The sequence below is a fragment of the Neoarius graeffei genome, chromosome 28 (genome assembly GCF_027579695.1).
Source record: "Neoarius graeffei isolate fNeoGra1 chromosome 28, fNeoGra1.pri, whole genome shotgun sequence".
Lineage (NCBI taxonomy): Eukaryota > Metazoa > Chordata > Actinopteri > Siluriformes > Ariidae > Neoarius > Neoarius graeffei.
The window spans coordinates 9,369,512-9,385,892 of record NC_083596.1 but is presented as its reverse complement, the minus strand read 5'-3'; the positions used below and the strand labels follow the sequence as shown (position 1 = coordinate 9,385,892).

General features: G+C 38.9%; 1 protein-coding gene and 1 long non-coding RNA gene across 7 annotated transcripts in view; one reads left to right on the top strand and one right to left on the bottom strand.

The window, feature by feature from the left end:
* The window catches only part of pisd (phosphatidylserine decarboxylase), a 74,017-nt gene extending 70,494 nt beyond the window's left edge, over window positions 1-3,523 (top strand). For all 6 annotated transcript variants that reach the window (XM_060913153.1, XM_060913147.1, XM_060913148.1 and 3 more), the window contains one exon: window positions 2,193-3,523. In XM_060913153.1, the coding sequence (XP_060769136.1) occupies window positions 2,193-2,423 (231 nt within the window). In that variant the 3' untranslated portion in view covers window positions 2,424-3,523. The remainder of the gene's footprint in view (window positions 1-2,192) is intronic.
* A 7,534-nt stretch (window positions 3,524-11,057) lies between these two features.
* On the bottom strand, window positions 11,058-15,824 carry LOC132875528 (uncharacterized). Its single transcript, XR_009651835.1, has 2 exons — window positions 15,149-15,824; window positions 11,058-13,777 (listed from the first exon to the last, which is right to left on the bottom strand). It is a non-coding gene; the product is annotated as an uncharacterized LOC132875528 (long non-coding RNA).
* Window positions 15,825-16,381: the final 557 nt, after the last annotated feature.

The following is a 16,381-nucleotide window of genomic DNA, read 5'->3' as shown; positions in this document are numbered from 1 at the left end:
AAGATGGGGGCAAATCCTGGATCCAAATACATATCCTGATTTGGGGACGCCATTGCCTAATGGTTAGAGAAGCGGCTTTGAGACCAAAAAGGTCATCTGTTCGGTTCCCTGAACCAGCAGGAATGGCTGAAGTGCCAATGAGCAAGGCACCGAACCCCCAACTGCTCCCCAGGCTGCTCTGGGTATGTTGTACAGTGGGGCAAAAAAGTATTTAGTCAGCCACCAATTGTGCAAGTTCTCCTACTTAAAAAGATGAGAGAGGCCTGTAATTTTCATCATAGGTACACTTCAACTATGAGAGACAGAATGGGGGGAAAGAATCCAGGAAATCACATTGTAGGATTTTTAATGAATTAATTGGTAAATTCCTCGGTAAAATAAGTATTTGGTCACCTACAAACAAGCAAGATTTCTGGCTCTCACAGACCTGTAACTTCTTCTTTAAGAGGCTCCTCTGTCCTCCACTCGTTACCTGTATTAATGGCACCTGTTTGAACTCGTTATCAGTATAAAAGACACCTGTCCACAACCTCAAACAGTCACACTCCAAACTCCACTATGGCCAAGACCAAAGAGCTGTCAAAGGACACCAGAAACAAAATTGTAGACCTGCACCAGGCTGGGAAGACTGAATCTGCAATAGGTAAGCAGCTTGGTGTGAAGAAATCAACTGTGGGAGCAATTATTAGAACATGGAAGACATACAAGACCACTGATAATCTCCCTCGATCTGGGGCTCCACACAAGATCTCACCCCGTGGGGTCAAAATGATCACAAGAACGGTGAGCAAAAATCCCAGAACCACACGGGGGGACCTAGTGAATGACCTGCAGAGAGCTGGGACCAAAGTAACAAAGGCTACCATCAGTAACACACTACGCCGCCAGGGACTCAAATCCTGCGGTGCCAGACGTGTCCCCCTGCTTAAGCCAGTACATGTCCAGGCCCGTCTGAAGTTTGCTAGAGAGCATTTGGATGACCCAGAAGAGGATTGGGAGAATGTCATATGGTCAGATGAAGCCAAAATAGAACTTTTTGGTAAAAACTCAACTTGTCGTGTTTGGAGGAGAAAGAATGCTGAGTTGCATCCAAAGAACACCATACCTACTGTGAAGCATGGGGGTGGAAACATCATGCTTTGGGGCTGTTTTTCTGCGAAGGGACCGGGACGACTGATCCGTGTAAAGGAAAGAATGAATGGGGCCATGTATCGTGAGATTTTGAGTGAAAACCTCCTTCCATCAGCAAGGGCATTGAAGATGAAACGTGGCTGGGTCTTTCAGCATGACAATGATCCCAAACACACCGCCCGGGCAACGAAGGAGTGGCTTCATAAGAAGCATTTCAAGGTCCTGGAGTGGCCTAGCCAGTCTCCAGATCTCAACTCCATAGAAAATCTTTGGAGGGAGTTGAAAGTCCGTGTTGCCCAGCGACAGCCCCAAAACATCACTGCTCTAGAGGAGATCTGCATGGAGGAATGGGCCAAAATACCTGCAACAGTGTGTGAAAACCTTGTGAAGACTTACAGAAAACGTTTGACCTCTGTCACTGCCAACAAAGGGTATATAACAAAGTATTGAGATGAACTTTTGTTATTGACCAAATACTTATTTTCCACCATAATTTGCAAATAAATTCTTTAAAAATCAGACAATGTGATTTTCTGGATTTTTTTTCTCATTTTGTCTCTCATAGTTGAAGTGTACCTATGATGAAAATTACAGGCCTCTCTCATCTTTTTAAGTGGGAGAACTTGCACAATTGGTGACTGACTAAATACTTTTTTGCCCCACTGTATATCACTCTATATAAGAGCGTCTGCTAAATGCCATTAATGTAATGTAATGCATCAAAATCTAATAAGTTGTTCCTTGGCCCATGGCTCATCTTTTAGTCAAAATTTCATCAAAATCCGTTCACCACTTTTTGAGTTACATTGGGAACAGGTGAAAACACAACCTCTTCCAACAAAGCTGGCAGAGATAATAGTAAGTAAATAAATGTATAAGTAAAAAGGTAAGTATGCAAGTTAGTAAATACGTACATATGTACATAAGTAATGAGTACGTAGACAAGTATGTAAGTAAACGTGTATAATATTCATGTTTGATCTTTTACAAATGTAAAAAAGCATAAGATTTCAGTCATTGTGCTACCCTACATTAACCAAATCGTAATCTTCCCTCTGTAGGAGCTCCGTACAAACAACCCTTGTTACAGTAAAGGCTCATACAATGACTTTAGCTATGTATCCAACAACAACCAGGAGGGTGTGAGTCTGCGTAAAGGTGAGCACTTGGGCGAGTTCAACTTGGGATCCACCATCGTTCTGCTGTTTGAAGCTCCACAAGACTTCACCTTTAACCTCACAGCAGGCCAAAAGATCCGTTTCGGAGAACCTCTAGGGATGATGGAGACATGAGAGCACGAGGATCTCGTGTGTGGACACTGTGATCCAACGTGCAGACTTGAAGCAGGAGTTCGCAGACTAACACGCAGCGCACACCAAGGAACACCTCTTACTTGACGTGGACGGATTCACAGCACCACTGTTGCATTTATTGTGATTCGGAGTCCCGTTTACTTCAGAGGTGTTTATAACAGTTGTTGGGTTTTTTTTTTTTTTAATTTTTTTATTTTATAAAGTTCTCTGTTAACATGCTAAGCTTAGACCATCAAAGTGTGGGCGTGACAATTTGGTTGACTAGAAAGGTTTTTTTTTTTTTTTTTTTTAATGCTTCAAATTATTTGTGAAAATTGTTTCATTTTTTTGGCCATATTGCCTTTCATTGTTTTGGGGTGGATGGATTCTTCAGGGATGTGTAGCACTGATAGAGATTTATACACAACGGGACTACGTACATATTGGCACTTTTTTTGATTTTTGCTCCACAGTAAACAAAAAAAAAAACCCTTATTCCATTTCTGATTTGATGTATGAAACTGAGCAGTAACATGCGATTAGATTTGAGTTCTGACATTGAGGAGATAAAACAGCATTAATGTCAATGATTCAAATGGAATTTAAACAATACGAACCTCTCGGATAAATGAAGACCTTTTGCACAGAGAGCAAGTGGATGTTTCTAAAATGAAAGAATCAGGGGTGGGTTTGCCAATAATGTTGCCCTTTAGGGCTAAAGAGCAAGTTGAGGGACTCTCTTAAGCAACGAACATTGTCCCTGTACATGGTTTTCCCAAACTCACTCGTAAGAAGGTCTCTTCAGTGCAGCATTACTAAAAACTCCTTTGCAATGCCGATATAGGCATCAGTATTAGCTAAAGACATTCGTACTGTCATTGCTGACGGCATTAGGAGTTGCTAAATCCAGTCGACGAGGTCACGTGGTGTTTTTGTTTTTACCAAAAGCTGATGAAATAATAAATGTTTAAAAAATCAAATCAAATCAAGTTTATTTGTACAGCGCTTTTAACAATAAACATTGTCGCAAAGCAGCTTTACAGAATTTGAACGACTTAAAACATGAGCTAATTTTATCCCTAATCTATCCCCAATGAGCAAGCCTGTTATTATTAAAAATATTAACATAAAGCCTGTTATTATTAAAAAGCAAGCCTGTTATTATTAAAAATATTAACATAAAAATATGTTAATATTTTGTATCATCATTAAGCATTACATTTAAAGTGTGGTAACTAATAATTGAAACTAATTTAACTTTTTTTTTAATTCCAAGCGTGTTTGTAATTAAATGAACAAACATTCACATGAAAGAATGATCAAATAATAAGCTAAAGAATTAAATGTTTTCCCCAGGCCTGCTCATTTCACTGTTACTCAATCATGCAGTCAGGATTATTTCAACGGTTATCCACAGTGCCAAGTTGGCCATATATATATATATATATATATATATATATAAATAAAATATAATATACTGTGTATATACAAGTTATTCCACGAAATCAAGTCGTACATGAGCTCATAGCTATAAGCCATGTATGGCGAGATTGAGTGGAATAACTGTTTTTATTCAATCCACATTCACTGGATTTTGAGAAATGGAGCGGGTGTTTTTCTTTATTTTTCAATTTTTTTGCAAATTCAATAAATAAAAATTTGATACAAAACATCCAACAAAATCATTCCTGCTTAGAATGTAAACAAACCGGCGAAATGACGGTAGCAATTTGTGAAAAATGCTCTAATAATTCTTGAAAAATGAAAAAGATACGTTCTTACCATCCAATACTTTCATTTCATATTTTGTTGATTTTTTTTTTTTTTTTTTTTTTGGGGGGGGAGGGGTTGTTTTCAAGTAGAGTTTTTATTTCGTCCTCAGTTGGTTCAGTCACATGCGTAGCCATTTTCTTCTTCTTCAGGGTTTTTTTTTTTGGTGGTTGGAAAACCAACTTAAAGGTGCATTACTACCACTAACTGGGCTGGAGTGTGGAACAGGAGCTATTTTTTGGGTGGTGTGTGTGTGTGTGTGTATATGTGTGTATATATATATATATATATATATATATATATATATATATATATATATATATATATATATATATATATAATATAGCTATTTCTGTTTCTTTTAAATACTTGATAGTGATATATCTGACTGATGCGCTCCACCATTTTATTTTTCTCTTCTCGCGGTATATGAGCTGATATCCTAGAAGTAGACTAGCCAATCAGAGCGTGCGATTGCTCATATCCAGTGAATGTGGATAGCACGTATATTTTCTAAATATATATAATTATACATAATAAATAAAAGGTCGATTCAACCTCCTTAGGTACGCACCGATCAAAAACTACCTCCCTCTCGCCTGCGTGCGTGCACAATAAATGAGAATCACTCGTCTAATGGAGTTAAATTTGATTAAAATGTTGTGATATCAATGTGACAGTATGATATCCATACATAATTCTATAATGTACTGAAATACATTCGTAATGTTTTGCGTATATTTATTCAATAATTAACTCTATGTACTTGCAATGTACAAGAAAGATAATTGAACACCGGCAGCAGATTCAACGCCAGTTTCTGCCCGTTGATTGTGAGAGAGTCCCTTGAAGGCGCATGTACATTTCTGTGTTTCCAGCTGTGAGCAAGTTGCTCTTTGTTTTGAAAGAGTGATCCAGATCCGTCATAAATTTAGAGCAAACTAAAAGACAATTTGGGCTACGATGTTGTTCGGGAAAACCATGTTGGCTTGACGATGGATCTTAAGAGGGAATTAAAGACACTTTTAGCCTTAAGAGGGTTTTGGGAAACCCACTGCAGGACATTTTTCTGTCACGTATCCGTAATCTGATAATTCTAACTTTTTTTTTTTGTGGAAGTGATTTGTTTAGTCAGAGATAAAGCTGTAGCATTAAGTTTTCCTCCACAGGAGCAAATGTCTTCACGTTTTCTCAGCAAGCTATTTTTGGTTTTCTTTTTTTTTTAATGGGGATGAGGGGTTATTTTTAACTTCAAGAGAACAACAGGGGAATTAATAATCTGGTCAACATAACTGGAATTTGTTTCCCAGACGTTCCGCAACATTAAACGTAGCTATACACTGTTAATAAGTATGACATGTCGTTCATTAATGCATTACAAATCTTAATTATCGGAAAATTGCTCTGTTAATTCTCAACCTAGAAAAATATTTTGGACCTTCTCTTAACTTATTCTTCAAAAAAAAAACTCCATCATGAAAAGGTGTCAGCTTGTTTGAGAGACATTTTCGGTCCAAACAGGATTGATATGCTTCACATGAATTCCTGTTTTATCTCCTTAAAATTCCTGCAGTGAAACTCAAACGGCCAAAACGTCCCCGACCTACAGACAACGCGTATAATCTCATATGAACACGTACACCATGTATAAACAAGAAAAGAATTGGAAAGATTTCATCTTTATTTCAAAAATGGAACCTGTCTAACTTTTGTCACATGAATGTGCGATCTGGAGATATTCACTAACATCACTGCCACACATTCAGCTTGTATTTTGAGCCTGTGTTCACACCGGAAGTGTGGTGGGGTTTGTTTGTTTGCTTGCTTGCTTGCTTGCTTGCTTGTTTGGTTGGTTGGTTGGTTGGTTGGTTGGGGTTTTTTGGCTTGTCCCCCCCCCCCCCAAAAAAAATTTACGTTCTCCTATTTGCACCAAATTCACACAGTACATTAGAAAGGCCAAGACGAACACTGGAGTGCACTTGGTTTCATCCCATCGCTCCCGAGCTGAGATCCGAGCCTCCAATTTTCAAAGTATGACACTCAGTAAACACTTCTGTTTCCTTCCACTTTGCATCTCTTAAATCGCTCTTCGCTCGTCATTAGTGGGCGTTCCTATTTTTAATTTAGGTCGTGTTTCATTGCTAACATTTGAATCCATAGTTGTATAAATGATGATGAAAAACATACTTTAGCTACAGAAAGTATACAAAACTAGTCATTTTAACCACGATTAAGGCTTAATGAAAACGTTTAACAAGACATTTTATACACACTTTCTCACAATTTTCAAGTTTGTAGTTTGAGTTTCACCAACTGTCTCAGGAGCTATGGAGCACTTGCATGTGACGTCACAGCCGATCCAGATTGTGACAGACGCCATCTTGTCGGTCAAACGCCATATTCCGCCTTCTACTTCTGGTTCTACTTCTGCTTTTACTTCTACCTTTTCTTCTGGAAAACCCTACTATATACAATTCTACTACAACGGCTGCGGCTACAAGCTCTCCCTACCTGTGCACGTTTTTTATGTTTTTTGTGTGTATTTTTGCGTGTTGTTCGTCTGTACCGGACTTCAATATCCACTACAACCGTATGGACTTACTGGACATTGGTTTCCAGCAGAAAATGACGGTTTGTAGCGATTTCCATCGCATGCACAACATTCCGGATGAGAAAAAAAAAAAAAACATTCCGGATGAGATAGCGAGACCAGCGGGGTCTCCGTGGATTGTTATCGGAAGCAAAGCGAAGGAGGCGGTGCCGGGAGCGGAAGCAAAAGCGAGGCTGCAGAGCCGGCCTGTTGACTAAGCTCAGAAAACAGCCACTCAAACCTCCACTGCTAAGCCTCTACCTCTCCAACGCCAGATCCATGTAAACAAGACGGACGATTTGGAATTACCTTTATTCTATTCTATAATCGGCTGGTCAGTGCTATACTCAATACTTAAGTGACTTACCCATCCAATGAGGATTCTTGTTTACAAGATGCCACATCTGAGTCGCTGACAAATCCTGAATTTCTGTAAAGATAACTGTCCAGAGATTTATAAGAACGCAGTGCTTCACCACTGAACAGCGAGGGAAAGTTAATGAGGTAATTATACACGTCCGGGTATTCCGCTGACAGTTCAAAATCCGGTCGTGAAAACTCCGTCCGGTAAGCCATAAGGGTCACAAATCTGTAGATCGTTTATTTTAGACATATATCTAGTTATCTGTTCATTAGAAAAATGAGCCGTGTAGTCCGTCGGTTGAAATTTATCCATTTTGTACACGAGTGCAGCAGTATTCAGCTGTGTTTTTTACCGACAAGATGGCGGTTGTGTACTTTCCGGTCACGTGACTCTGGTTCTATAGAGATCTTGCAAAGAAAAAAAACAACACATGGTTTTGAGGAACCGGGGGGGAGGGAAAATGTTCATCACACCCATTGGTTGTCACGAAATTGCTTCACTTTTCATTCGCTCATCTTTGTCCTGTTGCTCATCATGCATTGGTGACCGTTTTTTTTTGTGTACTGTCGACAGAAATCATCACTGAAGATTTCTACATTGCTTTGTCACATCGCTTCTAATGTGTGCTGTACATTCATGCTAGCAAGCGTCAAGTCGCGCGTGCTGCTCGTAGTTGAGTAGGAAACCAAAGAACCCTCGGACAGGACGTGCCATAGGATTGGTCCGAGGAATCATTTTAACCAGTTGTCGCTTTGCATAGAATTGCGTACAATTAAGGAAATATTAATTTAAATGTCACGTCTTGTGCTGTCGCTTTATCACTTGCTAGTGTGTCTGCAGGGCAACATGTTGGAAATCATCAGCACTTGTTGAAAAACTTTTTTGGGGTTTACGGTGTGGTGCTGCAGCTGGTGTGAACACAGCGTTAGACCTCGAATGCCTTTACTTCTTCAAGTCCCCTTTAGTACGGTAATATTAGTTAATATCAAAACTCGAACTGATGAGGAAAAAATGGTCCAAGATGTGTTCTCATCTCTTCTGCCAAGGCTTGATTTGTTTATTACATGTTTAATGTCGGTTTAATACTCATTTATTACAGTGTTAGAGTGGCAGATTTACACAGTATTGCACTACTGTACTGCATGCCAATTTATATGTAAAATACTTGAATAATTTAACTCTAACAGTGCATAGATTTTAACTACAGTGTAGACGAAAATGTAAGGAACATGTCATTAGTAAAAATTTTGCCAAATTTGTAAAAGAGTTGCGTTCTTACCCCCCACCCCCCGGGTTTTGGGGTTGTTTCTTTTAAAAAAAAATAATTTTGAAAAATGACTTGACTGACCAGGGTTTAAATATTTTATGATTTAGTGGGCAAAATATTTAATTCTAATAAAATAATAATGATTTATACATTTAATCTGCTAACGTGAACTTGTGTGTTTTAATTACAGCATGTGTGGTTTAAAAAAAAATAAAGTAAAAAATTAACATATTTAGCATAGGGAAAATCCCAGTCCTGTGGAAAAGTGTTAGTTTCGTTTATTCTGGAACAAAAGCACAGACTGACTGCATATGAATAAGTTTCACTTTGGGTGATTTGGTCCTTCACTGGTTTTTGGGAAAAACAAAGGTAGGAAGTTGTTTGTTTCCATGCCAACTGGAATCTTGTCCATTTTCAATAGAATATTACTGAGATAACATCAGACATGTTCTACAAACAGTAAACCTGTGTGTGTGTGTGTGTGTGTGTGTGCTGGGATTGTCTCTTATCAGTAAAAAAGGAACTGGAGTTTATGTAAAAAGATGCAAAATATCTTTCAGATGATTTTTAAACAAGCAATTTACAATCGAGAGATCTCTTGTGGGGCTCTTGATACACACAATTTACTTTTTAGACACACAAACATAAGCTTTCCCTCCAAATACAGTGGGGAAAAAAAATGTTTGCTCTATTAAATAAAAAGTCCACCCTGATACACACGGCGCATTGATGCAATTATGAAATATTTAGAGTTAAGAAGAGAATTCTGGTGCTAATTTGTCGGTCATTGCTGTATTATTATTTTTTTTTTTTTTTTTTTTTAATTCCTCTGATGCTAGGAGTTGTGTGCTACAGTCACGTAATTGCTAGCATAGTTACAGTGGTATTTTAATTGAAGGAAAAAATGTCAACAATGTCTCAAAGGTGAGTTATAGTCATGTTTTGGTGTTGGCTCCTAAAAACAAAAGAGCACTGGTGTCTTTTCTTGCTTAACGTTTCCAAAAGACAATCAATGAGAAATTCAACCTAGAAAGTCGTGGATACGTTAATGCAGAAACTTAACTCGTTGGCATGGAAGTTGAAGCTTTGGAAGCTGATCTGTTTATGCAGAGTGTACAGATGAGGAAGTCAGAGAGCTGGACAGGATAAAGGACTAAAGCGCTGCTGCATCGCTCTCTTTAGGTAGAGACTAGTAGTTGGTGCCTGTGAACCTGATTTCCTCTGAATGGTGCTCTTCACAGGGGTTGTGTTGGTCAATGTTCTGTCAAAATGACACCAATCGCTCCTTGTGTCGCCTCGGTGACATAGACTCGGCCCTAACAGAAGTTTCTGGCGAGGAGCGCGGATTGCGAGGTCCCGTACAATCGAAACTCCCAGGCGAGTGGGGAAAGGGATTCCCCACCAAGGCTGCACACAGTGCGTTAGCGTGTGCATGTAGCCTATGGGAAATTATAGTATCTTGGATTAGTATAGCATGTTAGCGTGAGCATGTAGCCTATGAGAAATGAATAGTGTGTTTAGATTAGCACTAATCCCATCCATCCATCCATTATCCGTAACCGCTTATTCTGCGCAGGGTCGCAGGCAAGCTGGAGCCTATCCCAGCTGACTATGGGCGAGAGGCGGGGTACAACCTGGACAAGTCACCAAATCATTGCAGGGCTGACACATGGAGACAAACAATCATTCACATTCACACCTACGGTCAATTTTTAGAGCTGCCAGTTAGCCTAACCTGCATGCCTTTGGACCGTGGGGGAAACCGGAGCACCTGGAGGAAACCCACACAGACATGGGGTGAGCACATCCAAACTATCCAGGTTTGGGATTAGCACTAAGTATGCACTGGCTTGTGCAACCCTAGTGGTTGAGTCTTTGGACTGTGGGAGGAAACCCACACAGAAAGGCCCTTGTTAGCCAATGGGCTTGAACCCAGAATCTTCTTGCTCTGAGACGACAGTGCTAACCACTACATCACCGTGCATGTTTTGGAAAATTGAAAATGTTGCCTTGGACCCCTCTGGGGTGTCACCAATCCGTATGCAAAGTATGGAGTATGTGCGTTCAGCTGTGTTTATTTGCATTGGTGAGCAGACAGAGAGATGGAGAGACAGACAGCCTTGTTTTAGTAGTATAGCTAGATGGAGTGAGGCCTGAAATCCTTCTGTCTCCACTGTCCACACAGCATTATGGGTAATCTAGAAAATCATGACGACGTCTAAACGATCGAACATGTCCATGAAAGAATTTAATTCTAAATAAATCTCGTACACCATTGAAGATCATATGTTAACTATCGAGATTAATATGCAAGTCATTCAGGGTGGATTTTTCCTTTAGTTCACAACAATGCCTGCAATGTTCACTGGGTTAGAATTGAAACCAGTCAGTCTAGTATTCATGCATGACGCTTGGCATTTCATTCCCGGAAATGCAGCCGCTCCCTCATCTGTTCCAAACCGGTTCCGCTGCTGGTGGTTTGTTTTCCTTCAGGTTTGATCTTGTGTCAGCAAGGCTAGAGCTGAGCCACTTAATTTAGAAACAGCAATCTGAAATGTTGGGTCAAGTGTACGGCTCTGTGTTTTTAACTAACAGGGAGCCAGCTAGAAAGCACGGTCATCAAAGAACGAAGGACAGAAATGGTCTTGGTGCAGCAGTTATACCTTTTAATACACGTGGATCCACTTTCAAATGTAACATGTTGGCATTTTACACTAAAGATGTACAAGACATTCCACAAATTTATATATATCTAACTTATCAGAACAAAAAAAAAAACCTAACATTTTTCTAGAAATCTAGGATGGTCGTTTCAAACATAGCTGGCCTACTAATGTAATAGGCTAATAATTCAATATAAGAACACTCCTCCAAGATTATAAACATATCTTTCATCCTTCATTTTATCTATTTTAGCTCGTGTTTTATTTTAATGTTGCTTTTCTTTTTCTGCAGACGAACACAAGTGGGAAGCAGGTGTGTGCATGATTTACTAGCAGTTGTAACTAGGTGTTGGCATTAAAAACTACTTCCATAGCAACTTATCTAAATTGTAAACGTGGTTGGAACGCAAATACCAATGATCATGGCAGTGTTGATTCAATAGTAATGGAAAAAAAAAGTCACTTTTCCTAGGAATTGATTTTGCCTTTCTTCTCCTTCCTTTCATGTCACAAGACCTTAATGGTGTTTCATGCCATGTTAACATGCATATAGTTGGTCCACAAGTCTGAGAGCACCTGTGCAAATGTTTTCTTTTTACATTACTTTCTAACTGAATACGTTTCAGATGATATTCTCTGCAATGACTTGGAGTGAAAAGTAGAATCTTATCAATTTCCCAATTTAGAGTTTAACACTTCTGCGTAAATCGTGATGATCGATCAAATTTGTTGCAGTGTCGCCTGAAGGGAAAAGACTCGAGCAAAATCTGACCTTTTGTACAAAGGATTTATGCTTAAATTTAAGTAATGACTTCAAAATTGTTCTGAATCCTGAATATTCAAGATTCCAAACATTTCCTTGTTTTTTTGAATTTTGACAAATTTGAAGCAAAGAAATATTTCCAGGTTTAAGTGAATGGTTTCAGACCCTACTGTACACCAATTTAGGTCCTGATATGTATGGAATCATGTGTATTCCTGATCTCTATCCCTAACTGGAAATGCCTTGCTGGATCTCCATCCGTATGTATCCTAGCATGCAGGTGGGACTGGGGCTGTGTTTGAAATCACTCACTCATTCACTTTTCCCTACTCACTATCTAGGGAATTCTACATAGGGGACTATATAGTGAACTCATTGGTAAAATGAAAAAAACTCTTTCGGACACTAATCCGCCGTGCTGCTATTTACATCATTACTGTCGCACAATTAAAACGTGCCAGATCAGTCGGCTGGTGGGTTTTCAAAACAATAAATGCATATTATACTGAGTATATTTCCCACATTCATTCATTAATACAAAGTACTTTGTGTCTGCTGCATCTTTCACTTCTTTTAAATCAAGGCTGAGTACTTTCTTCTTTACCCCTGCCTTTTATTAAATCAAATTTGAGGCATTTGATTAAATTCCTCACTCTTGTATTTTATCCGTCTTATTCTATTTTAGCTTATTTTCTATTCTCTTACTATTTTAATTGTATTTGAATGTCTGTTTATAACGTGTTTCTTCTTCCGTCCATTCACCCCAACACACTTTTTTTTCCTTTCCAGCGTAACTGCAATGTATGATGGTCACTAACCAAGCAATATATACCATCAGTTGTACACTACTTTTCACTGTGCATTGTGGGAGTCCACTATATAGGGTGTAATAATTCTCACTATACATTTGGACAGCACTATAAAATGGCAAACTCACTATATAGCGAGTATTGAGTGATTTCAGACACAGAGTGCATGAAAAATTGTGCTCTCTAGCATGGTATGGTTCCCCTGAAACCTGGGCTTATTCCTCCACCAGTATACAAAAAAGGACAGAGGTAAGAAGAGTGGTCTGAGAGTCGAGCCTTGAGGGATCCCCGAGCAAAAGCCTTTTATGAATTCCAATACTACTTGTAATCAAGCATGTTGAAACTGATCAGAGGCAGAATGGCTTTACGAAGTGAGGATGAAAATATATTACTGTAGACATCCCATCGTATGTATTCAGTACAGAGTAAAGGCATCAGGCACAAGGAGAGGTTCAATGCGAAGACCACTTTTACATGTAGCTCATATAGTGTTAACACTGTTCTGTTTGCTTCCCTAAACCATATTTAAATAACAGTCTTTATCAAACATCCATCTTTCAGAAGCCTCTTGGGAAGACGCACGTTCTTGGTTGTCAATAATTCAACTAGCAGCTCCAGTTTAGAAGGCAATTCATGCTCTATTACTCCTATCAAAGTCCATGAGTTCCTTCTCATTCTCACTTCTTCCTGCGACAGCGGCAGCAGCAAGCGTAGCAGCGGCTCACCTGCTCCTCATCCTCCTTTACGGTGTAGGTGCCGTTCAGGTTGGTGTCTTTAACCTGTCCGTAGACGGGCACACCAGACGGAGCGTCTCCTCCTGGAGCTTTGAGACTGCCATACGGGTTTTGGGAGTTGCTCCCATTGTACGAGCTCTCCAGTGTCATGGGGTTGATGATGATGGTGCTGGAGTCCTCATACGAGCGCAGCTTAGCTCGGGGAATGCTGACGTCGCCATAAGGGTTATCTAACGACAGATTCATGATTTTTCAGAAGAAAAGTCACGTGAAGGAAGGCACTTTGTAATTCTGCAGTTTCTAGTCAAAGTGAAGATCTCTGTTAGTTAGCCACAGAGCTGTCAGATTGATTGATTGGTGCTGAGCTTGATGATGTTCCTGAGTGGTTTGATATCTATGGAAAGAAAATAGTAAAAGTACCATTGGTTTTTATTAGTGCGTGTCATGGAATTTAAAGATGGGCAAAAGTTTGCACACCCTTAATACAAAATGAAGATGGTATTTAGTGTCATAAGGTTGATAAGATTTTCACAAGTAACAAAATGGTATGTAACAAAGTGACGGAAGTTAAACATGTTGGGAAAAATCTAAAGTACATCCGCTGAGAGGTTTTCTGAATGCAATATAGATATTAGGGTGCATCAGTTGCCCTCTAAAAATGAAAAGTTCCTCCGATCATGATGCATTTTTGTTTTTATGTTCCTTTTGGTAAGAAAACGCACTGGGTGAAATATTTTTGACAAAATTCAAAAGTTTAATGGTGGCACCAGGAGCTCAAAGTTATGGAAAAAGCTGCTATTTTATGACAATTTCCATCACTTTTCATGAAACATTATGGCACCTTATAGAGTATACCAAATATCTTAGATACACATTTTTAGTACATATTCTAAATATATTATCAAGCACAGTTTGAGTTTTAGCTGTTCATTGAATCATTGTTCAACTACTTTTAAACAATACAAATGTATTATGAATCACATTAATGCTTCTCAATCCCTTGCAAAGGTTCTTAACATGATCTCTGGGTCACAAGAAATCAATAAATGGAGTCCAACATTGTGATCCAAACCTTACGCGAAAACACAAAATAAGCGTTTTTTGGCAAAAAAAAAATGAACCTCATGGTGCCACCATTAGACTTTTGAATATGGTCAAAAAATTTTACAGGATGTCTTTATTGGTGAAAAGGAACACCCAAACAAAAATGCAACAGATTTTATGAAAGTGAGGGCAACTGATGCACCCTAATAGATATCTTATAACTTTGTCCTCTGATCAGCTTTTTGATCTGAACGTTATTCCTCCCACCACCAATTCGTCTCAGTTCTAACTTTATCAAATGTCATACCAAGAGACTCGTATCAAAACTGACTTCTTGAATACATTCTTTGCTTTGGGATCGTTCTCTTATTGCAGGACCCACAATTCACTGGAATTATTCTCTGCTGTAGATTTTAAGTAAACAAACAAGCTGCGTTTTATTTCATTTTCCCTCTTCAAAAACCAAAGCCATGGGTAGTACAAACTTTTGAACTGTAATGTAGCAGTGATAAGCTTATCTACTGCTATGTGTTCCATATGAGGATAAATGTTTCTCTTTTACCCCAAACATTCTTTCCTATTAAATATCAGGACTTTTCCTTTAGCTAAAGTCCATGAAATTAAACTTTAACCACAGTTCTACATGGCAATGATTTCCACACAACCTGGCAGAACAAGCTGACTTCTAAAGCAGTGCACAAATCAGGACCAAAGTTCGTACCTGTGAAGACCTGCTGATGTGTTGATGTCTGTAGAGAGTAAAGAGGAATGGTGGTAAAGGTGTTATCCAGCCCTGTGAGCAGATTTTCTCACTGTCCCGTGAGCAGAATGTGAGTTATTCCTGTTCCTCAAGCTTAGTGCAGCGTACCTGAAGAGTCCAAGTCATGTAGAGGTCGCTGTTCAAGTGAATATTGCCTTTTGCTTGAAGTAGTGTCTCTGTAACCCCACCCCTGGGGGTATCCAAGCAGAGGTGAGAGAGAGAGATGATGGGTGGGGTTGGCTCAGGAATGTCCCTTTTGCCTTTCTCGGATACAGGTGTATTTTTCATGAAATGAATGAATGCAATGTCTATTATCTAAGCATAGGACCAGGTGTTTCTGAAAACAAGCAGCACTGTACAAACAGGATATAAATACAGTGGATTTGAATTTTTCTTTTGCACTGAAGAGTAATGCAAAGCATGTAGAAGTTTGAGGAGATTTGCTGCAGGATCTAAATCTTCAAGAGATCGGTTTTATTTTTATCTGAATTAGACAAGCTGGAGAGCTTATCTCAAATTTCTATTTGAACAGTGTGTATGTTTAACTACCTGCCTTGCAGCTGTATATGGAAAAGAAATTCCATATGAAAAGGCTTGTGTGTGTGTGTGTGTGTGTGTGTGTGTGTGTTGTCACTGAAACTACTCCACCTACAAAACTTGACTTTTCTCGCGTCACACTGTTGGAATGTTTACTTGCAGGTAAAAAAAAAAAAAAAACAACCAAAAACAAATGATGTAATGCTCTCAGAAATAAAGGTATAGGGGTTGCACATCTTTGAAACTGTATGTTTTAATGTGTAAAATTTTACTTGTGAAAAGACACCTGGGACGTGGTGTACGGCTTTTAAAGGTACATCGGTGGTTCTTACATTCCAATCATGTATCGTATATCACTCAGAATAACAATACATACTGAAGAGAGAAAATTAGCAGCTTGGATGATACCACTGCAGTGAGAAGGGAAAGTGGAGCTTGGTACCTTTTTTTATTTCAGACGGTGAACCCTTTCATGCATAGGTACAGTCTACGTATATACTCTAAAGCTGTTTTTATGGGAAAATAAATGAATGGGAAGTGTGTACGCGCGCGCGCTAGACTCCAATAAAAACACCCTTTTTTAACCTCTGCATCTTTTAATATTCCTAAACCAAATACATTTTATACAACAATATACTTTATATAATAATTTTTGAT